Genomic DNA, 22436 nt, shown 5'->3' with positions numbered 1-22436 from the left:
CTCCTCTGGTGACAGCAGGTGACCTGTGGTGACAGCGCACATCCAGCTGCAGGGCAGCTCCAGAGTGCAGTGGGACACTGGGCTGGTGCTGGACCCTGGCCAAGTGGCATCATTAGCATCTCATTTCCATCGCTGTTTGCTTTGAAAACAAAACCAAAAAATTCAACAACTAATTCAGATCCTGATCTTTGCTTCTGCTCAGAGCATCTCTGTGCTGGATGGGCAGATCCTCACATGGACACTCTCAGGAGCAGAGTCAGTGTCCAGTGACTCCCTGTGAAGTTCCCAGGAAGCCAGGCATCAACTCAGTCATTTCTATGAAAGTATTCCAGTCTCTATACTTGAGGGAAGATGCGAGGTAGAAGTAAAACAGGGCTACACTTGGGTTGGGGGCACATGGACATGTTGTTGCATCTCCCTGCTTTGTTATGCACCACTTCCCAAATCCATTTGGGAATGCTTTGTGCAGCAGGAGGTGACAAGGAGATGGTGATGAAGGTGCGCAACTCTTGCTGGGCTCATGTGGTGAACCCTCTCTGCCTCTGGGGTCCCAGCACAGGAAGGAGCTGGAGCTGCTGGAGCCAGTCCAGAGCAGTCCATGGAGCTGCTCCAGGGCTGGAGCCAGGCTGGGAGAGCTGGGGGTGCTCATCTGGAGAGAAGAAGGCTCCAGGGAGAGCTCAGAGCCCCTGCCAGGGCCTGAAGGGGCTCCAGGAGAGCTGCAGAGGGACTGGGGACAAGGGATGGAGGGACAGGACACAGGGAATGGCTCCCACTGCCAGAGGGCAGGGCTGGATGGGAGATTGGGAATTGGGAATTGTTCCCTGTGAGGGTGGGCAGGGCCTGGCACAGGGTGCCCACCCTGGACCCCTGGCAGTGCCCAAGGCCAGGCTGGACAGGGCTGGGAGCATCCTGGCACAGTGGGAAGTGTCCCTGCAATGGCAGGGGGTGGAACTGGGTGAGCTTTTAAGTTCCCTTCCAACCCAAACAATTCCATGATTCTCTGATGAACTCCAATTCTGCAGAGATTTGGATTAACCAGTATTTGTGGCTGAAACTCTGTATAGTGGAAGGGGAGAAGCTGGGAAGCTCCTGCTTGCCCAACAGGTTAGAGTCAAACCTCCTGCTTTGAAACCAAAGCATCACTTTGTAATTCCATTTTAAACATTCCTAGAAAAATACCCAACTGACATCTCTCAGCCCATTTTCTTGTAGCTGAAAACGCTCAGCCTGCATTTGTAAATCACCCTTTCCCAATCTTTCCTCATTTTCAGTTATTTTCTGTCAAGTATCTTATCTCCCTTAAAACTTTTCTGCAAATTACTCGTTCCTTTGACATTAAGACATAAGCTGTAACGTGGACAGGCCTCTGATCTTCCAAACCCAGTTAAACCCAGTAATCAGACTTTAAGCTGATTTGAAAGTGAGTTGAGCTCTGTCTTCAGTACTTTTTTCTTTTTATTTTATCTGAGATTTAGGGAGAGATGATCCTGCTGTGGAGCAGGCACTGGGCCAGGTAATGCTCTTAAGGTCTTTACACCCATCTTTCCTCTTCTGAGCTGTTTGTAGCTGAAATGGAGCCTTGGATGAATAAAAAATGGGTTTAAGTGACAATTCTTCACACTGAACAAACACAGGGAAGGAAAATACAGGAGACATATACCATGTTTCTGCTCTGATTTTCCATGGCCATCAGCTCGTCTTTAAAACAAATCAAGAAATAAGAGAAAAAGGAAAAATAAAACATAAAAAGAGCTTCATTTCCAGCAGCAATTACCAAATGAAGCCTGTGCTTAATGGGCATTTGCAGAGGGCACAGACACCACTTTGTGCCTCTGCGTTCTCATTAGAGCTCGTGCAGCTCCCAGCTGACAACCTGATAATTCTCACTGATAAAACAAATCTTTTTGGGTTATTGCTGCCTTCCTGCACTGTCCCTGCTCGCCCAGCTCTGCCTTGAGAATTGTCAGGATTACAGAGTGAGCTGTGAAAACCCAGTTAGTGGGTGGAAAGTATATATTAAAATAAAACAACAAAACAGCAAAGCAAAACACCCACTTTTTCTGCTTTCTGAGTTTTCTCTCTCATCCCATTTTCCCTGCTATCCTAGGAGTGTTTGTCCTTTATGAATCCAAAAACAAAAAATACAGAGCTGACTCATGTTCCCTTTGAAATCAAATATTTTAATCTCACACAAGGGTTTGTGTCAGAGGCCACCATGACTTCCAGTGAGTGCCTCCTAGCAGGAAAAACTGGAATCTCCTCTGGAATTAACCTGCCTTGTTGTGCAGGCAGCACCATGCCAAGAGCCACCAATGTGGTCTTTTGGAGTATCTGGGGTGAAAATCAGAGTTCCTTGGAGATATGTGGGTGCTGGAAGACCTCGGATCTCTGAAATACCCAGGTGCCCAAGGTGCTCCTGGAGATCTGCAAAAATTCCAGCTGGGCTTTTTACCTTCCTGTAATGTAAAGCATCTGGAATTTCAAAAGGACAGCTCTGCTTTTCTCTGTGCTTCTTTAGGTGGCTAAGAGCGAGCTGAAGCTATAATAAATTAAATTGAAATATAAGCACTCATGTGGGGGCACACATTGGTTGAATGGCGTGAGCTGGGAAATGATGGAGCTTCGGAGCCCTGCCCTGTAGGAAAGGCCCTGCAGCTCATCTGGAAACAAGTTCAGATGCAAGAACTTGTGTCACACTTAACCTTGGTTCTGGATTAATCATCAGGCAATGATTAAATGGAGTCGGTGTAAATTAGGATTGAATTGATTTGGGGTGGATCACATGGAGACTGTCCTGCTTTGACAAATTGGTTTTCAAGAGGAATTTTTCCACCAGCCCAGTCCCCTTCCATGGACTGAGCACTCAGTGGAGGGCACAGGCTCTGAATTCTTGCCTGATGCAGGGCCATAATTCCTACCCAGAGAGGCTCCTACAAACCCCACAGGTTACTCAGTGAGAGGCAGTTCAGTGGTTCTGCCTTCCCCCAACACCTCTTTCCCAGATCATCTCCTGAATCCAGAATCAGAGCAAGACTAAGTGGGGGCAGAGCAATTGGGATGCTCTACAACCAACCCACACAAAAGACTGTACTCAGAGCAGCCCAGATATCAGCAGATTTGAAATGGACCCACATTTAGGATCTTCCAGCTTCAGACTGTGGCTCTGCAGGGAGATTTTGGGGTTGTCCCATGCACTCATTATGGAGAGAAAAAGAAATAGCAGGATTTAACACTTTGAATCCCTGGAACATCCAAGGCCAGGTTGGATGTGGCTTGGAGCACCCTGGGATAGTGTAAGGTGTCCCCACCCATGGCAGGGGGTAGAATGAGATGGGCTTCAAGATCCGTCCCAGCCCGAACCATTCTGGGATTCTCATAATTTTCAATCATGGCAAAGCCAGGGGAGAGTGAAAATAAAACTTAATGCTGAGTAAACTCTGCTGTGGAAGAGGTTACAGTGACTTGAGTGCTTCCCATGGAAAATGAGAAGTGCCATGTCACACCTGAGGTGTGAGACGTCCCACCATGGCAGGAGATGACCTGGGGCTGGGATTTATTATTGCAGCATTGCAGGTAGGGGAGGGTGAGGAGAAATTTGTGAGTTTGACAATGCAGCTTCGAGAAAGGCAGTGCTGAGGCAGAGCTGGGCCTTCCCTTCCCCTCCAGATGTGTGGGAAGCTCCCAGCAAATGCCAGGAGGTGACACCTGGGGAGGGAGCAGAACAGCAGCAGTTGGTTGTTTCCCTGTGTGTTTTATAGCAGGTTGTTTCCTTGCACATCCTGATTTCAGAGAGCACACGAGGTGGGAGCAAGGCTCAGAAGCAGAGGATCAACATCCTCTTTTATTATGTGTAATATAAAATATAGCTGCTGCTGAACATCCTGCTGCTTCTCTGTCTGTGATCATTGTGGCTGAAACACTACCACCACAATTTGGAATAAAACAGTTACAAGAAATGCTGGTGCCTCTTGGTTGGAGCTTTCTTTTCCCCCTAGGGAGCAAAAATATTGCAAATATTTGTCTGTCACAAAGTGCTGTGTCCACCTCTGGGTCCTCAGCACAGGAAATACGTGTAGCTTGTGGAGTGAGTCCAGAGGAGACCACAGAGATGCTCCAGGGCTGCTCTGGATACAGACTGGGAGAGCTGGGGGTGCTCACCTGGTGAGGAGAAGGCTCCAGGGAGAGCTCAGAGCCCCTGCCAGGGCCTGAAGGGGCTCCAGGAGGGCTGGAGAGGGACTGGGGACAAGGGATGGAGGGACAGGACACAGGGAATGGCTCCCACTGCCAGAGGGCAGGGATGGATGGGATATTAGGAAGGAATTCCTCCCTGTGAACAGGATGAGCTTTAAGGCCCCTTCCAACCCATTCTATCATTCTATGGGGCAATCACATAATTAAACAAACACATAATTAAGAGCTGCCGAGATCAGTCTCCCATTTGTGCTGTGCCAGGAGTGTGCTGGCCTGCTGCATCCCAAGGAACTGCATGGTGTACAAGGCCCTGCAGAGCTGACCGTGTCCTGTTCCTCTCTGTTCCTGTGCAGGCCAGGCATCCTCGTTCACGCAGCAGCCGCAGGACCAGGTGGTGATCGCGGGGCAGCCGGTGACGCTGCTCTGTGCCATCCCCGAGTACAATGGCATCGTGCTCTGGATCAAGGACGGGCTGGCCCTGGGCGTCGGACGGGACCTCTCAAGTAAGTGGGGACACCCCGTTAGAACCCTGGGTACTGAGGTGTTGTGATGGGACTTCAGGGTTCACCTCAGAACCCCGGGTCCCTCCCCTGCAGATTCCCTCCCAGGTGTGTCAGTCACCTCTCCTTTCCCTTCCTGACCCCTCCCAGCACTGTCAGTCCTGGCATTCCAGAAGGGAATTGGCAGATCCAAAGGATGCCCTCTACCCCTGGGGGTCACTGGGCCATCCAGGTGTCCTTTGTCCCTCCTGTCCCTCCCCTCCTGTCCCTGCTTGGTGGCTCCCTGCCCCTTCCCTGCCCCTCTCCCCGGGGTTCAAAGGAACAGCAACCACGGGCTCAGGGAGTTCTGTTGGAGCTGGTGCTGCATTCAGAGGCCTGTGAGCCAGAATAAAGCTCTGCATCCAAACCCTCCATCAGAACCGACTCCTTTCCTTCACCATCACCTTAAAGCTTCTCTGCCAGAGGGAAACCTGAGGAGCAGCCCCTGTTATGGGGGAAGCTCCATCCCAGCACCGGCAGAGCTCCTGCAGGCCTGGACTTGTCCCCATGGGCCCAGTGCAGCACCCAGCCAGCCCAAAGTGTCTGTGGGGTGAAACACCACACACCCAGCCAGTCCAAAGTGTCTGTGGGGTGAAACACCACACACCCAGCCAGCCCAAAGTGTCTGTGGGGTGAAACACCACACACCCAGCCAGCCCAAAGTGTCTGTGGGGTGAAACACCACAGTGCTGCTGTTTGGTTCAGCACCAAGGGCCAGACAAGCACAGGCACGTCCCATCCAGCTATATTGATAATATTCCAATATTACAATACTGAAGATTGTAAACTTTCTGTATTTGACAAACTGTAACCCCCAGGAAAACACTAAATTTAACCTAAAACTGTAAAAAAAACTTCTAAAAAGTAAGTCAGGACACCACCTGTTAGAAACGCAGTTTGTAAGAATTGTAAACTTTCTGTTCTGACAAACGCTAACCCCCAAGAAAACACTACATTTAACCTAAAACTGTAAAAAACATTCCAAAACTAAATAATGAAATGAAAATTATGTATGTATACGTTAAAGAGAAGTATATAATATCATGTAATAAAAAACTTAAAATTTAAAATTTTTAAATATTACAATATTATATATATTAAACACAATTATATATAATATAATATAATATAATATAATATAATATAATATAATGTATTATAATATAAATCAAATTTAGTAAACATACATTATATTATTTTATATATAATATATAATATAATACATATATATATGTACAATTTTTATATATATAGCAAAATAAAAGTTTTAAAACCAAAACTAATCCTTCTTCTTCACCTTCTTCATAAGTTTAAATGATATTACATAATTAAATAGAAAATTAAATATAAATAAATTATTAATAAAATATAAATAAAACAATAATAATAAAAGTAAATAAGCATAACAATAATAAATCTAAATAAAATAAATAATTAATTTAAATAAATTATACATTTAAAATTATAAATTATACATTTAAATATAAATGAAATTAAATGAGTCACAAATAATTAGTTATTAAGTTAAAAATAATAATAATTTCAGTGTCATTTCTTAATTAAACAATTTATCCATAAAAAAACTTATAAATAAAATACAACTCCACTTTTAACACATTAAAATAAGATACTATAAAACTCACAGTTTATAAAACTGTAATATAAATAAAAACTAATAAACATCTAAATCCAAACAAAAAATGTGCAACTTTAACAAGAAAAAAAAAATCCACAACCGTCCTCCTTAAAGAAGAAAAGAAGGAGATCTCCTTGCCCAACATTTATTTGGGGAATAATGTTTTCATTTCAACTCCAACACCTTCCAGTCCACCCAAACATAGGCACTGATGCCTGGAATAAACCAAAATCTGTTTCACTCTGACCTGAAAAAAACCTGTTGGCTCAGATGTCAGGCGACAGATGTCGCCTGACCCTTTGGAAAGTCCTGGTTTGATTTCCTTGGAAATTAACGTCACCTTTCCAAAATGTGGGATGAAATGTTTTATAAATGTTGCAAGTGCCTGTTCTGATATTCTCAAAAATGAAAACAATCATTGAATACCCTGAGTGTGAAAGGACCTACAAGCCTCTGTTTGCTTTGGACAAGTGTTTGTGGCTTCCTCAAGCCTTGGTTTTGGCAAATTATAGTTTGGTGACCAAATTGCTCAGAAGTCACATTCCTTAATCCCACATCCTCATTGTGATTGAGGGTTAATTGTAGCTGGTGAAGACAAGTGCAATACTGGGGAAGTTTCGAGTTTATTCTGTATATTTTGCTGGAAAAGACTAATTTGGAACTGAAATATTTCACGTGAATAGTAAGAGTGTTTGCTGGAACAGCCTGGGAGGACATGGAGCCCTTCAGGAGCTGCAGCGTCCCCTAAGCTCTGCAGAGTTTGTGCATGTGTGACACTGCTCAGCTCCCAGTGACCTGGGAGAGTTTTCCCCTAGACAAGAAGCAGCATTGAGAAAGCAGGGGAGGCTCCATGCCTTTTGGTCTCCAGGGACCCTGCTCTTCCCTAAAGTGCAGTGCCTGCTCCTTCTTTCCCTCAATTTTTTATTAATACCTATAATTGCTCATTTACAGCTGTGCCCGAGTGAGCAGCCCCATCTTTGCCTGTTTTTCAAAGCTCTGAGCCACAATTTTGCATCTATTAGAGAGCTGAGCTTCCCATGCAAGACCTTGCAACACGACTGAGTAACAAGAGCTCCAGTGAAGTAGGGAGCTGATGTGAATGACTTGCACAATTAACAGAGCCAGGGCTGCTGGAAGCCACAGGAGCTGCCAGCTCGCGTGATACCAGCTCAGCCAGTGTCTAATTAGCACAATACAAACAAACCCATCATTTGTACTCCTCGCGGTTCAGGAGAGCAAATCCTGCTGTTGATGACTCGAGAAACAACAGAAGCACAAGTGTGTGCCAGTGCTGGGTTACAGAGGGCACAGCAGGACACGGGGGCGGCACTTTTTCTCCTGTGTGTCCATCTCGTGTGTCAGGCCAGGCTGACCAGGGCTGCAGGTGCCCCCATGTTGTGTTGCCCTAAATTGTTATTTAGTTGTTTGCACTGTGTGTTTGGTAATTTGCACTGTTCACATTATTTGTATCCCATGACCTGAACAGCCTGCCCAGACACAGATTCTTACACCCCCAGACCCCTGCCCAAGCTTTACACAGAGCTAATCGTGGTTGCATTCCAGGGTGTCACCTCAGCTGACTCCAGGAGCTGAGGATATTCCATGGTGGGTTGCAGAGGAGCAGGAGCTGGTGGGTTTCCTGGTGGAAGGGCTCACCCCTTTTCCGTGCCCAGGGAGGTTGTGAGTGCCCCAGCGGTGGAAGGGTTCAAAGCCAGGCTGGAGAAAGCTTTGAACAACCTCATCTAATGGGAGGTGTCCCTGTCCATGGCAGGGGGACTTGGGTACCGATGATCTTTAAGGTCAAAACCAAACCTTCCAACACTTAACACTTTCAAAACTTAACCTTCCAACAGGGGATTCTATGATCCCATGATTCCTCGGGATTTCAGTTAATGCTCCTTCATCAGCACTTCTTTTTTCAACCTGTAGAGAAAAACATGCAGTCTCTTTCCTGGATTTGGCAGGTTCTTTCTCTCTCTTTGGGTTCGGTGCCCTGGATGGGAGGAAACTGCCTGGATCCTGGAAATTGCTGTGGGGTGCCAGGTCTCTGGACCCATGCTCTGCTCTCCTCATCCCTGGGCTCGTGGGCCCAGCTTGTTGCAGCATATATTGCAGTTAAGACAGCCACAATACACAGAATATCATCATACAACTTCAGAAAGCTTCAACCCATACAGAGTAACACCACATCACTTCAGAAGGCTTCAAGCATCAGCTCTTCTTGTTCTTTAGTCCTCGTGGTTCATGCCTTACACCTGTGTGCCTTCTGTTCCCTGGGTGGTCACTCAGCATACCTGGGCACTCCATGGCTCATTGCTGTCAGTGCTGCTGACTCAGCCCCATCCCAATCACCACAAACTGCGTGCTACCCCAGCTGCCTCCTGACCCGTGCTTTGCCTTGGGCAGGTTACCCACGCTATCTGGTGGTAGGAGACCATCTGTCAGGTCAGCACCACCTGAAAATCCTGCGAGCTGACCTGCAGGATGACGCCGTGTACGAGTGCCAGGCCATCCAAGCCGCCATCCGATCCAGACCTGCCCGGCTGACCGTCCTCGGTGAGTCCTGGCTCCTAGCACCCTCGGGGTTTGTTGGGCTTTCACTGCCTTCGTGGTCACACTGAGCAGCTTTTGACAAAATGTGTTGTTGCTGGATCAAGAGGGCTGGGAATGAATCCATGGTGAGAGCAGTGGGGGAGCAGCTCAGTCCTGAGAACAGGATCAAAGGAAGCTGCTTGGGGAGTGAAGCAGCTCTGGGGTGGAGTATGACAGTTCTAGGAGTAACACAGCCACCAAGTGTTTGGCACTTCAGCTTTATGGATTTATGCCCCAATTCAAGAGAGTCTGTCCATAAATTTAAGGATGTGAAGAGTGTCAGTGTCATCACTTATGCGTTACCCTGCCTACAGGACTGGGACAACTCCAGCCCCTGAGGAAAGACTGGTCTCATACTATGCAGTATTTTTAAACTATCTACATGCTAATATTTTATCACCCTGTGTTTCTTAGTAATTAATCTTTCCCATGAGCAGCACAGGAAGGTATTACCTGGAATCCCAAAATCATGTAGAGGATTTTTTTTTTTTTTGTGGGAGGTGGGTGGGGACCACTGGCAGAGCTGGATGGAGGCTCTGGAGAAGGGGAGCACTGGAGGGATTTGTTGGCCATCTGGCAGAGCAGGAGGGAGGCTCTCCCCACAGGAGTGCTGGGAAAAGGCAGGCACGTCAGCCAGGCTTCCCGGCATGGACGTGGCTTCAGAGAACTTAATGAAAATGGTATTTTTCTCAAGCAGCTTGGACAAAACCCAGTCTGCATTGCTGCTCCCAGATTCATCCTGATTATTCAACCCTCAAAGTGAAACCATTTGCATATTTATGTTTGTTTAAATTGAAGATTGGCTTTCTTTTTTCCTTGTTGTTTTTATTCCTGGTTAGTTTCTAGGGAGGAAAAAAAACACCTCATTTTAAAAAGATCCAAATCAAGAATTTCTGTGCTTTTAGTCAGATCAACACTGATTAGTTTTAAGCAGCCAAAAGAAGTGAATTAAGGTACCAGCTGTGGCTGAAGCTGCACCTCACTGGAGTCTGCACTATGAAAATGAGTTCCAATTCCTGGTTTGCAATTTCCCCTGCATTTGTTTTCCTCCCTCCACAACCCTACAACATTCCGTACTCCCAAACCTTCACAGCTGCCATCCCTTCCTTCCCTGACCTTGATGATAATGATGATTTCTCCTTCTTCTCAATCAACCCTTGGCAGCAGCTCAGAGCTCTGACATGTGCCATACATGAAATAATCCTGGAAATGAATAGGAAAGGGGAACGCTGCCTTGCTCACCGACAACACCTCCTTCGCCTGGGCTCCCTCCTTCTGTTGTGAAAGCAGAATACATTGCGGGAGCCAGACAAAAGAAATAATGTTATTTAATTAGAGCTAAAGATTTCAAAACTAATTTAGTCCCAGGGCGTACGTCAGAGCTGCTGCAAAGCGTTGATTGAGCAGAGAGATGTTTTTATGGATCAAAAGGAAATCGTTATTATCTTTGGGGTTATGGAATGTGTTGAATAGATGGTAGTTAATGTTTATGTGGATATACATAGTAGTTGCTAATTGGTACATTTACCTAAGATGTTCAGCAACTTGTATTTGCAGAGTGTTTTCCTTTTAAGAAAATTAAAGTTACAGCGTGTTCAATTTAGGCCAAATCAATGAGCCAGTGTGGGTTTGGAACTGACTGGTAGCTCATCTTTAACTTTAGGAGTATTTATGCAGATGTCTGAGGGGGGGAAAGGGGTCACAGCCCCAAGGCTGCCAGAGCTCCAGGAGCATTTGCACAGTGCTCTCAGGGATGGACGGGGTGGGATTGTTGGGGTGTCTGTGCAGGGCCTGGGGTGGGACTCAATGATCCTGTGGGTCCCTTCCAGCTCAGGAAATTGTGTGATTCTATGACATTTCAGGCTGACTGGGGAGGTAGGAGTGATGATCCCACCTTTGCGGGGGGTTGTGATCAGCATTTCACACTGCTCCTTTGGGATGGGGTGTCCTGTGCTGGCAGCGAGGGCAGGGGCTGCTGTGGGATCTGTACTCTGTGTTTTAGCCACCCCACTGGAGGGGACAGATGTGGCACATGAAGAGCAGAAGCCTTAAGTCCCCGTGTTTCTGACAGCTGGGAACAATGTGCAGCCTGTCAGGCTGTCAGGCTGAACTCACTGCATGGCAGAGGGGTAACACATGTCTGTGAAGGGGGAGAGACATTTCTGGTGCTTCCAGATGTGCAGCACCACCAGCTGTGCAGACATGTCTGCTCTTAGCATGCAGTGTGTGAGCCTGCTGTAGTTGAGAGCTAAGCAGCTGTGTCTAGAGGAAGCTGGATCTCCCAGATTTCATCTCCCTGGGTTGGGAAGGGATGTGCCAGGCTGCCTGAGCTGCTCACAGACATGCCTGGGGGGTGTTCCTTCATCCCAGTCTGCCCAGCTTCACCGAGGCTGCAGACTTCCCCTGGGCAGGAGAGGATCCCTGAGGCATCCCTGGAGCTGGGTGCAAACCATGCAGCTCTCTAGGAAGTGATCAATCACATCTGAGGCAGAGCTGAGAGGCTCTGGTGGCTGGGGGGGCTCTCTCTGGTTGTTGGGGGGACTCTGTTGGCTGGGGGGGCTCTGGTGGTTGGGAGCCCAGCATCTGCTGCTGGTTTCTCAGTGACTCAAGGGCTCTTCAGCCACCTGGGTGTTAGAGGCAGTTCTGGGGAACTTTGTCCTGCTCTATCATCCGCAGCCTTGTCTCTGGAAAAATGACCCTGCCTGGTATTTTGTATGTGTTGGTGCTGCCTTGTCTGTCCTTGCCAGATTTTCCACTTCCTTGGTATCAAGAAATCCCCTAATGCCTCCAGATTTAGGCTCCAGCTGCTGTCATTCATGTCTGACAATAGCTTTATGGGGCTGATGCCTCCTACCTCCCTGCTCATATGCTGAGCTACACCATATTTTAATTAAATATTTAAGGTTTTGTCACATTGTTTTCAAATCTACATGGTTAAATGTAGTGGAACAGATCATTCCATAGCCTTGGAAGTCCAAACACTCAAACAGACGAGCCTATTGCTGTCATCAGCATCAGGGAAAGTCTTTTCTTTGTGGAGTTCCAGGGACAAATATTGCTGGGAAATGTTGTGAATGCATCCCAAAGCTGGAGGGTTCCCCTTCTCCAGGTCTCCCTCACCCTCCTTCCTACCATTGCCCAGACTCTCTGGGGAAGGAGTCCCTGCCCATTTTCCTCAGGATATCTGCCCCAAGCAGGGAAGGTTGATAAATCTGATGGGATGGGATTTGGGACATATGGAGACATTCAGATTTTCTGCAAGCAAAGGATGTCAAGGCAGTTTGGCTGGGGAGCCCAAGCCAGGCAGGCTCTGGGAAGCCACTGGAGGGCTTTTTGCTACCTGGTACATCTCTAATGGCAGACTGCTTAATTTATGATCTATTTAACTAAGCCAGGGTATTAATTAAATAAAGTAAGAGCCTGATTAGGACTTGGAGAAATTTAAAAATAAAATCAGGCAGCAATCGAGCGAAATTGCAAAGCAAACACTTTGGCTGTAACCACTGGAGAGTTCCCTCCAGTCTTCCATCAAAGCTCAGAGCAGGGAGGGCAAATACAAGAGATTATATTGCCAACAGATGTGTGTTGTTAAAATATGCATCTGCCAGCCGTGTAGCTTCAGGAGCCAGAGGGCTCGCTCGTGGATCCTTCTGCACTCACGGGACCGTGAAGGAATTTGAGGCCCCGGCAGCCGAGCTGGAATTTGCAGACACGTTAATTAGCGATGAGTTCCCAGATCTCCGAGGCAGCCAAGCGAGGAGAAACTTTGAAGAGAGCTTTGGTTTCCCTGGGAGGGAGCGGGGAGGGAGAGAGAAGCCCCGGCTCGCAACGCCGATGTGGCCACGGCACGGTGACACCTGGGCCTGTGGTGACACCTGGGCCTGCGGTGACACCTTGGCCTGCCATGACACCTCAGCCTGCTGTGACACCTCAGCCTGTGGTGGCACCTCAGCCTGCAGTTTCACCTTGGCCTGCAGTGACACCTTGGCCTGCAATGGTGACACCTTGGCCTGCAGTGACATCTCGGCCTGCGGTGACACCTTGGCCTGCCATGACACCTCGGCCTGCTGTGACACCTCAGCCTGTGGTGGCACCTCAGCCTGCAGTTTCACTTTGGCCTGCAGTGACACCTTGGTCTGCAATGGTGACACCTTGGCCTGCAGTGACATCTCAGCCTGCGGTGACACCTGGGCCTGTGGTTGTAGCAATGTATCTGAACAACTGAGGCTACATCATGCACCAGCCATGACACTTGTAGTTATTATCATTAGAGCCCTCTGGAATTCATCAAGGTTACTAAGACATAAATTGTGCTAAATTAAGGAAGAAGAAGCTGAGAAACAGAATTCCAAGACCACAAGAACTGGATAAAGGAGGGTGGTGAACCACCTGGACTGTAACCAATGACATATTCTGAGAAGTGTGTGCAGAATGTGTGGACAAACCAGAGGCACCAATCAAGAGATGTGTGATCAGCATGTGCAGGAGGGTTAGAATATATAAATAAGTGTGTAATGTAAGCAATAAAGGGGTCCTGCTTAATCATATTGGTTAGTTGTCCAGGAGTCCTGATTCTCCAGCCTGCAGTGACACCTCGGCCTGTGGCGACCAGGGCTGGCAGGACCCACCGTGCCCGGAGGATGGAGCAACCAGGACAATGAAGCAGATGGATGACGAGGTGTTGGGAAAGTGGATGGCTCCTCTCCTTCATGGCACCTTGGCAGGAGCATCCCAAGGTTGTCCTGGTCTGTCCTCCCCAGCAGGAGATGTGGCACCTCCAGCCTGGTGATGCCTTGTGAAGGCTGACCTAGAACAGAGACTGGACAGAGCTAAAGAATAAAGCAGGGATTTATTAAAAGGCCTCAATGGACACACCTTGGGCAGCACAAGAGCCCAGCCAGGGCTATACCCAAGATGAACCAAAATGGTCACAAAAATGAATAACTGGTCACAAGGTTTCTCACTTTTATAAATTCTGCTCCATTTGCATATTGGAGTTAATTGTCCAATTCCAGCTTTAGCCCATGCAGTCCCATCCTGCTTGTTTTTCTCTCTTCAACCCACATTGTTTGTGCTTTTGGGCCTGAGATTTGGATCATGGATCATTTGTCCTTGGTCCCCAGCTGGAGCATGAATTGTTTTGTTTCTCTATTCTGTGAAGAAAGCTCACCATCCCTAATACGAAGACCAGACCCACACACTAAAGCAGCACAGAACCTGAAAAATGTAAAAGCTAAACCTGAGGCATCACCAGCCATGTACCTCAGGCTGTCCCAGGAAGCTCCCAGGCAGCACTTGCTTGGCACAGGGGAAAGGCTGGTCCCAGAGGTGCCAGTGGGAAATTGGCCACAAGCAGGAAAAGGCAATATGAGGGTGTGACGAGGGAGGCAGGGGAGCTACTTCCAGAGACTTAAGGTGAATAATTGATAGGCAATTAACTTGTACCTTCACCTTTTATAGTCTAATTCCCTCTCTCCTCCCTTCCACGGCCTCTTCTAATATTAACTCTGTCTTCACGTGTGTCCCATTAGGAATAAAGCTTTCTTAAATCAACATGAATTATTTAACTCTACAGATTAAGTTAATTTGAAGTGAGAGCTCCTGTCTCTTTACAATGGCACAAGGCAGGGACAGGAGGAGGGTCATTGGGGTGTCAAGTGCATCCACATTCAATCACAGCCATTTTCCTCTTTTTATTTTATTTTTTTATTTTATTCCAATCCTCTTTCTTGCCAAGTCTTTCCAGTCCTCCCCTGCAGAGCAGAGTAAGCATTTCCATTACCAAAACGATGGTTGGCAGCTTGAGACATCTGCATTTCCCAGCTTTCAAGCTCTTTAGTGGAGTTTGATCAGGAAATAAAGAGGTTATGTCCTGGGTAAATGCCCTTTCTCAACATTTGTTTGTAATGCTGAGCTGCAAGAAAGAAAGTGAGGAGGTGATGTTTCAAATCCAGAAACAGTTCAGCCTGGAACCCTTTTTCCACACTTTTTAATAGAATTCAATTCTCTGAATGCAAAATTCAGAGCATGTAGAGCTGGGATGTCAATTCAGAACAAAAAAAAAAAAAAAAAGAAAAAGAAAAAAAAGTGATGAAAATGTGATCATTTTCTTTCAGACAGTCTCTTCTCCTTGAACAACTTTAGGTCTTCACAAAGCTGCATTTTCTGCTGGGAATATTTTCAGTGGCAAAACAGCAAGTGGCTCTACTGGGAACGAAACAGAAACATCAAACAATCGAGTGCAAATCCCAAATAACCTAAATATTTGATGTCGTGTCTGAGCAGCTTAAGTTTACAGCTCTCTGAGCCGGCTCCTTCTGATAGCAGAGGGTGGCCAGGTTTCCTTGCTCTCATCCCTGTGTGGCTCTGGCTTGGGAAGGCATTTCCATGGGATTGACCATTCCAGAAAAACCCAGGGGTTCAGAGGTGAAAGGCAGCCACTGCCTGGAGCAGCATAGAGCTGGAAAACAGACCACAGAGAGAGCTAAAAAACTGGGTCTTGAGATCTCCCTAGGTGGGTTTCACTATTGGAATAAATCACACAAAACTCCATTTTCTTCATGGTGGAAAATCCCCTACTTTATCCATGTAACTCATTTTTATATCGTTTACAGACCTCGTGTGTGACTCCAATGGGTTAGCAGCTTTCTTGCCAATTACTTTATTGGTTAGTAAAAGGTATTTTACTTGTCCATCAAATCTCTCTACTCTTCAATTGTTTACATATTTTCTTCACTAGTTTTCATGGGATAGGTTTAACGTTTATGCAGGTGTTAGTGGTTTTTCACCCAGGAATAGATTGTTATGTTAATGAACTGCTCACAACAGGATTGATTTCACATGGGAACTTGCAAAGTGCTAGCTTGACAAGGCCAGCCATCCACTTAACAGAGCAGGCTGATTTTATGAGGCCTTTCTTTTATAATTTTTCTACTTTACTGCAACATTTCACCTGAGTGTTGGGAAGTGCTGCTTCCCTCATCCTGGAGAGGTTTGCACCCTGTCTGTGAAGAGGAGGAGAAGGGAAGGCAGCATCTGCACGAGCTCTGTTCACCTTACTTTGAAGGAGACAAGGAAAATGACATCTTTATATCCCCTGCAAGTACATCTGGGCTGGTGGTGAGTGCCAGGGTGAAACTCTGTGGGACAGAGCCACCCACCTCAGGCTCTGCCAGGGTCACAGCAGAGGAATAACAACTTTGCAGTCATACAAACATGGGGAGAAGAAGGCTAAGGAAGGGGTTTGTTTCACCTTAAAGGCATTAAAATTATAAATATAATAGAACCATGGAATGCTTTGGCTTGGAAGGGATATTAAAGATCCTTTAGTTCTGCTTCCTTGCTTTTCCACTATCCCAGGTTGCTCCAAGCTTCCTCCAACCTGGCCTGGGACACTGCCAGGGATCCAGGGGCAGCCACAGCTGCTCTGGGCACCCTGTGCCAGGGCCTGCCCACCCTCACAGGGAAGAATTCCTTCTCCAGCTCTCCTGGAGCCCCTTTAGGCTGTGGAAGTGGCTCTGAGCTCTCCCTGGAGCCTTCTCCTTTCCAGGTGAGCACCCCCAGCTCTCCCAGCTTGGCTCCAGAGCAGAGGGGCTCCAGACCTTGAAGCATCTTCCATGTTCTCCTCTGAGCCCCTCTGCCAGGTCTATGTCCCTCCCCACACGACAGGGCTGGGTGTGAGCAGGGGCTGGTGTTCAGTCACATCAGGGCATGTTCAGCAGGGCCAGCCCAGCATTAAGCAGATGCTGCCTCTGGTCCCCCAAACCCTGCTCCAGATGGGCTCACACAGTTCTTAGAGACTTTGTATTTCCTAAATGCTCTGGGGTTGACTGATGCCATCTCTCCCATCAAAGCTTCCCTTCCCTAAGCCCTCAGAGCCACACCAGCATTCCTACCTCCACTCTGAAGTACCACAGAGTAAATAGGAAGAGACACAGATAGAAATGATTAATGTTTGTGTTCCTGCACCAATCTGTGATTCCTTGTCTTGATGCAGGGAGGGCATCGTGGTTCTGACCCGTGGTTTTATCGAACACGAAGCATTTGGCTTTTCCCTGCACTCTGCTGGGCTGGGCTGACCTGATGGATGCAAAGCACTGAGGGCTGATAAAAAAACCCTCCTGATCTTTAGTCATGCCTTTGTCTCTTCCCAGCCTCTTCTGCTGGCTCTGCCACTGCCCTGGGCCCCGTTACTCTGGTTGTGATGGCCATGAGGGTGCTGTGAAATGATGTGAGGGTGCTGGTGGCAGGACCCCTCTGTGCTGCTGTGCTCATTCCTGTGCCTGCAGCCCCTCCTGCTCTGGGCACGACCCCTCTGCACCTCACTGCCCAAGCCAGCTGGGGGCCAGCAGCTCCCTCCACACCCCACCAGCCTTTCCCTTTCCCCACCCAGCGCCTCCAGCTCCCTGGGTTGCCCATGGACAGCGGGCATTATTCGCTTCATGCGCTGCTGAACCGCTGACACCTCACATTGTGCACGAGCAAACCTCGCTTTGCTCTCACTCCTACGCACGATTCTCCCTGTTGCCAATCAAGACCGAGCTCCCCCATCTGCATCCTGCCCGTGCTCCTCTGCATCTGTGCTCACAGCAGCCCTTTGTGCCTCTCCCAGCTGCACACACGGATGCCATGCCGGGAGCCCGGTGGTTGTTGGTGACCTGACACAGGTATTGACTGCCTCTCCCTTGTCAGCTGGCAAAGAACGGGGCTCTCGGAGCGTGACATCACCTGAGCGACAGCCCCCGCTCGGCCATCGATCGCTGGGTGACAAATGGAGCGGCGGCTCGGCAGGGCAGGGCAGGGCTGGAGCCGCTCTGGGAGAGGATGAAGGGATGCCAGCCCTCTGCCTGAATGGATGCCAGCCTCCTGCCCGTGCCCAGCCTGCAGGAATGTTGTTTCCTGGCTCCAAGAGCTTGGCCAGCCCTTTTTGCTTGTCTTGCATTTCCCTGCTCCGTGAAGCGGTTTCCAGCCTTGCCCCACTGTGCCTGAGCTTCTCTGTCATCATTGGATGGTTCAGGCATCCCAGCAGAGCTCCCAGCATCTCCCAGCTCAGTTCCCAGCTCAACCAGCATCTCCCAGCCCATGGTGAAGGAATCTCTGTTACACATCCATACAGTGCATTCCCAGTGCCCCTGTCAGTGTGATGGATGCCAGCCTCTTGTCCTGCAGGGGCACTGGGATGGGCTGGGAGCTGTGCCATTCCTTCTGGCTTCAGCTGGGCTGTGAAACTGGATGGTCATGTCTTACTGACTGACCTGTGGGTGCCCTTGGTAATTAACAGGAGAATAACCTCTCCTGCCTCAGGATATTTCTCACATGCCAAAATGGACAAATGACCCTCTGGAAGGGGCTATTTCTCTTTTTTTGACATTAAAGGTGCCTGATGTGCTCAAATTTTCCCCCTTCAGTGGCAAAGAGAGGTGGAAAGCATGGACATGGCATTGGACCCACCCAGGACTCTCCAGCCTCCTGCTCCAGGGAATTGGGCCAGGGCTCTCCCACAGGGACAGCCACAAAGCCACAATTTTGGGTTCCTTTAAACTCAACTCTGACCTCCACAGAGAGAGACAAGGGATTCATGGCAAATTATGGATTTAACACCTATCATGAATCCCCATTACAGCATGAAATGAGAAAGGAAAATGTAGCTAAATGGAAGATTTCCCCTGGGCAGCAGGAGGCTGCAGCTCCTGAGAGGCTGGGGAAAATAGAATGAAAAAATGGGAAAAAAAAAAAGGACGAGGAAAAACCTTGTTCCATTAACTAAATATTGCAAAACCTTTGCAAGCCACTGCTTGCAGGTTAGTGGGGTTTAAAGGCCAGGGCTCAGACTCTTGACACATCCAAGATTTTTAAATCCATCCCCTTAGTTGTCATGACAAGGGGAAATGAAATACTGTTGATGATGGTCCCTTGGGGGCTCAGAACAACTGATCTCCTGTCTCTGGGGCCAGGACCTGCCCTTCACTACGTTCTGAGTGTAGTCTGACCCTGCATCTTGTCATTTCCCTTTGGGAAATACCAATGGAGCATCAGAAGGATAAAAAAATGCACTGAAAAGTTCACATTTATCTTAGAGCAGGCTCCTGGCTCCCAAACATCAGGTTTAAGGCCAGGTTGAACAGGGCTTGAACCTGCTCTGGTGGAATGTGTCCCTTCCCATGGCAGGGGTGTGGAATGTGATGATCTCTAAGGTCCCTTCCAACCCAAACCATTCCAAGATTTGGGATAATGCATCTGGAAATGAATTCCCACAGGGAGAAGCTGTCAGTAGCTGCCACTGGATGGCTTTGATGGACGTGCAGGAAGGAAGACAGGCTTCAGCAACCAAATAGGGTTGCTGAGGAAAATCAGAGAAGGGGCTCCCAGAGTGCTGCCTGCTTGGCTTGTCCTATGGGCAGAAAGGGAATTGGGTCATTTATGGCCTCCATGGAAACACACACAGCCTGGAGTCATTTCTGTGGTGCCAAAGCCTCCATGTGCAATCCTTCAGATCCCTCAGGCTCAAATCCCTCCCTTGAAGAGCAGGAAAAAGGAGCAGGATGAGGCAGGAACAGAGCCCTTGGGTGATGGGCATGGTCCCTGTGCTCACTGCAGCCCCGGCTGCAGCAGGAGCACATCCAGGAGCTCGGTGCAGTCACTCATCCCCAGGGTTGGGCAGCGGCCAAGCAGAAGCACTGCAGAGTCACAGTGTGGAGACAAGTGTCTATAACCTCCACTGAGTCATAAATCATGGAGAAGCTGAACTCTCCTCCCCTTGACCCCATGGATCCTCTCCCCGTCCTCATGAGCGCTGGACAGCCTGCGGTGGGTTTGGATAATCCCAGGAACATCCTCATACCTGGTGGCTGTTTCTTATTCACGTTGTTGCTAGGGAATTCTGCAGAGATTTCTCCTAGTGGGTGAGAAGTGACTTTCAAATCAGTGGCAGCATGAAAAAATTGCGATGGAAAAATAAGAGTCTTTCATGAGATCCCATTTAATTGCTAACGAAGACAAAAATCACAGCTCTCACATTTGGTTCCCCAACAAAACCCAGATAGCAGCTGCCCTGTACGTATCTGATTCCAACTGGTAGGTTTAAAAGATACAGAAGGTATTTAATGATAATGATAATGATTTACATTTATATAGTGCCTTGTATCCGCTGGGATCACAAAGTGCTTTATATATGTATGGATAAAAATATACTGGATAACAAGCACTCCATCCATCACCAAATCACAGCCCCTTCCCTGGCGAGCCTGCAAGCTGTTCAGGAAAGAGTTTCTGCATTTCCAGAGCCACTCTCCCTCCTCGCTCCTGCAGTACTTGGGGTGCTCTACGGTAATTTTGTAATAAAACCAGGTGATAAAAACACTTTAAAAACAATGTCATAAAAAAGGAGAACCCTCAGTGTCATAAAATGGCACACAGAGGAACAGGAGGGGAAACTTGAGAGGGAGAAGGTTATAACAGTTTTAAAATAAAACAGAGTAGGTTTGGGTTGGATATTGGGAAGAAATTCTTCCCTGTAAGGGTGGGCAGGCCTTGGGACAGGTTGCCCAGAGAAGCTGCCCGGCCCCTGGAAGTGTGCAAAGCCAGCTTGGATGGGGATTGGAGCAGCCTGGGACAGTGGAAGGTGTCCCTGCCCATGGCAGGGGAGTGGAATGGGATGAGCATTAAGACCCCTTTGAACCCAAACCATTCCATTATTCCACAATAAATAGAGACAGTTGCCCTCAGGAAGATCAGCCCTGGAGGACAAATGTCCTCCAGCTGCTCTGAGCTGAAAGGTGAAGAGCTTGGCCAGCAGGAACAGCCCCAAAGCATGGGAACCATCAGAGCTGGGTAGTCAGGGATCTCCCAAAATTACTTTGGAGGTGACAACACAAAGAAAAATCCTGACACCTGATGCTCAAATGATGCTTCTTCTTCCATGCTCTGCTTTGTCCTGGTGTGGAGCAAATCTGTTCCCATGGGCTGGGTGCAACTCAGCCTTCCCCCAGCAAGCTCTGCCCACATCACCGTGTTTTGGTGCCTGTCCTGGGAGGGATGAAGCCTTCCCAGCCCAAAGTCCTCCTGAATCTGAAAGGAGCCCCTCAGTTCTGCCCCTTTGGTGGCAGCCTCAGGCTCAGCTGGGCTGGGAGGCAGGCGAGGGGAGGGGAGGACGGAAGGCAGAGAGAAATCAAGGCTCTCAGAGACATTCATTCAAAATTCATAGGCGCAAAATTGCAGTCTGCATGGATTTGTTTCCTTTGGAAAATTACAGGAAGCTACAGGCACCAACAACTGTTATTCAAATAGCCACTTTGGATGATTAGGATGGCAGGAGGCTGTACTTACACATGCAGACCCAATATAATCAGGCGTGAGGCAGGGTGGGAAGGCAAGGCCGGGGAAGGGAAGCTGGAGGAGCTCAGAAGCAAAAACAGCAGCAGGGTGGCTCTGTGGGAAGAGCCACGGGGCCAAACCCAGCCCCACTGCTGGATCCAGAAGGAACAGCCAATTATCTTCCAGGTTTGGGTGATAAGGAAAGCACAGAGCTCTGGAGGTGGTTTCTGGGGGAAGTTTCTCAGTCCTCATGGGTCAGCAGCTGAGAACAGGGCCAAGCACCATTCCTGCAAGGAGGGCTTTGCTCCACCCTGCACATGCATCACCGCCCAGAAAGCACCACAGAGTCACAGGTTTGGATTGGAAGGCACCTTAAAGGCCGCCTCATTCCAACCTTCTGCCAGGGCAGGGACACCTTCCACTACCCCAGGCTGCTCAGGTTCACCCTCCTCATCTCCTGCTCTCCTGCCTTCCAGCAGAAAAATCCATCATCACTCCCCTGCCTGTCATAAATCAAGAAAAAAAGTTTTGCCCACACTGAATTTTATTTCTAAAAAAAAAAGAACTTTAAAGCCACACACACACAAAACCCTGAGCAAATACTGCTTTGAGGATTGGCCTGTGGGCCAGCAATGAAACGCAAGCAAAACATCTGAGCCGTGAAGGGTGAAAATTGTATAATAAAAGTAAAGTCTGCAGTACAAGCAGAGGAAAAACTCCTGGCTTTGTACTGGGGAGCTGCTTCTCTCCCTTTTAAAATGCTTCTCTGCAGCACCAGAGGTGTCATGCAGTGCAGAGCAGCCAAGAGCATCTCATCCTGCGCCGGCAGCAGCTCCAGTGCAGCCCAGCCCTCCCCACGGCTGCGCCTCTCCCGCGGATGGCCGGGTTCCAGCCGCCTGCCGCGGCTTCGCGGGCGCCTCGAGGTGTGGAGGAATGTTTGCACACAGGCCCTCGAGGCCCATCTGTGCCTCGGCAGCAGCAGAACACGTGGCTTGGCAGGGTTTGGCTGGAAGGGCTGCAGGAGCAGCGAGCACAGGCACCCAGAGCCGCGAATCCCAACCTGTGGGGCCTCAGTCTGCCGGACCCGCAGCCCTGCAGTGTGGGATCCTCTGAACCTGAGAGAAGCAGAGAAAAGAATGATCCAAACAATTCTTATCTCATTGGCT

General features: G+C 48.5%; 1 protein-coding gene across 3 annotated transcripts in view; it reads left to right on the top strand.

Annotated features, from left to right (window-relative positions):
• The window catches only part of KIRREL3 (kirre like nephrin family adhesion molecule 3), a 412349-nt gene that overhangs the window by 293494 nt on the left and 96419 nt on the right, over window positions 1-22436 (top strand). For all 3 annotated transcript variants that reach the window (XM_054293001.1, XM_054293000.1, XM_054292999.1), the window contains 2 exons: window positions 4545-4694; window positions 8773-8922. In XM_054293001.1, the coding sequence (XP_054148976.1) occupies window positions 4545-4694; window positions 8773-8922 (300 nt within the window). The remainder of the gene's footprint in view (window positions 1-4544; window positions 4695-8772; window positions 8923-22436) is intronic.

This window comes from Melozone crissalis, unplaced genomic scaffold (genome assembly GCF_028551555.1).
Source record: "Melozone crissalis strain CALT ecotype California unplaced genomic scaffold, PUWL_Pcris_2 ptg000120l_1, whole genome shotgun sequence".
Taxonomy (NCBI): Eukaryota; Metazoa; Chordata; class Aves; order Passeriformes; family Passerellidae; genus Melozone; species Melozone crissalis.
Note: the sequence above shows the minus strand (reverse complement) of the source record. Positions and strands in the feature narration are given on the sequence as shown.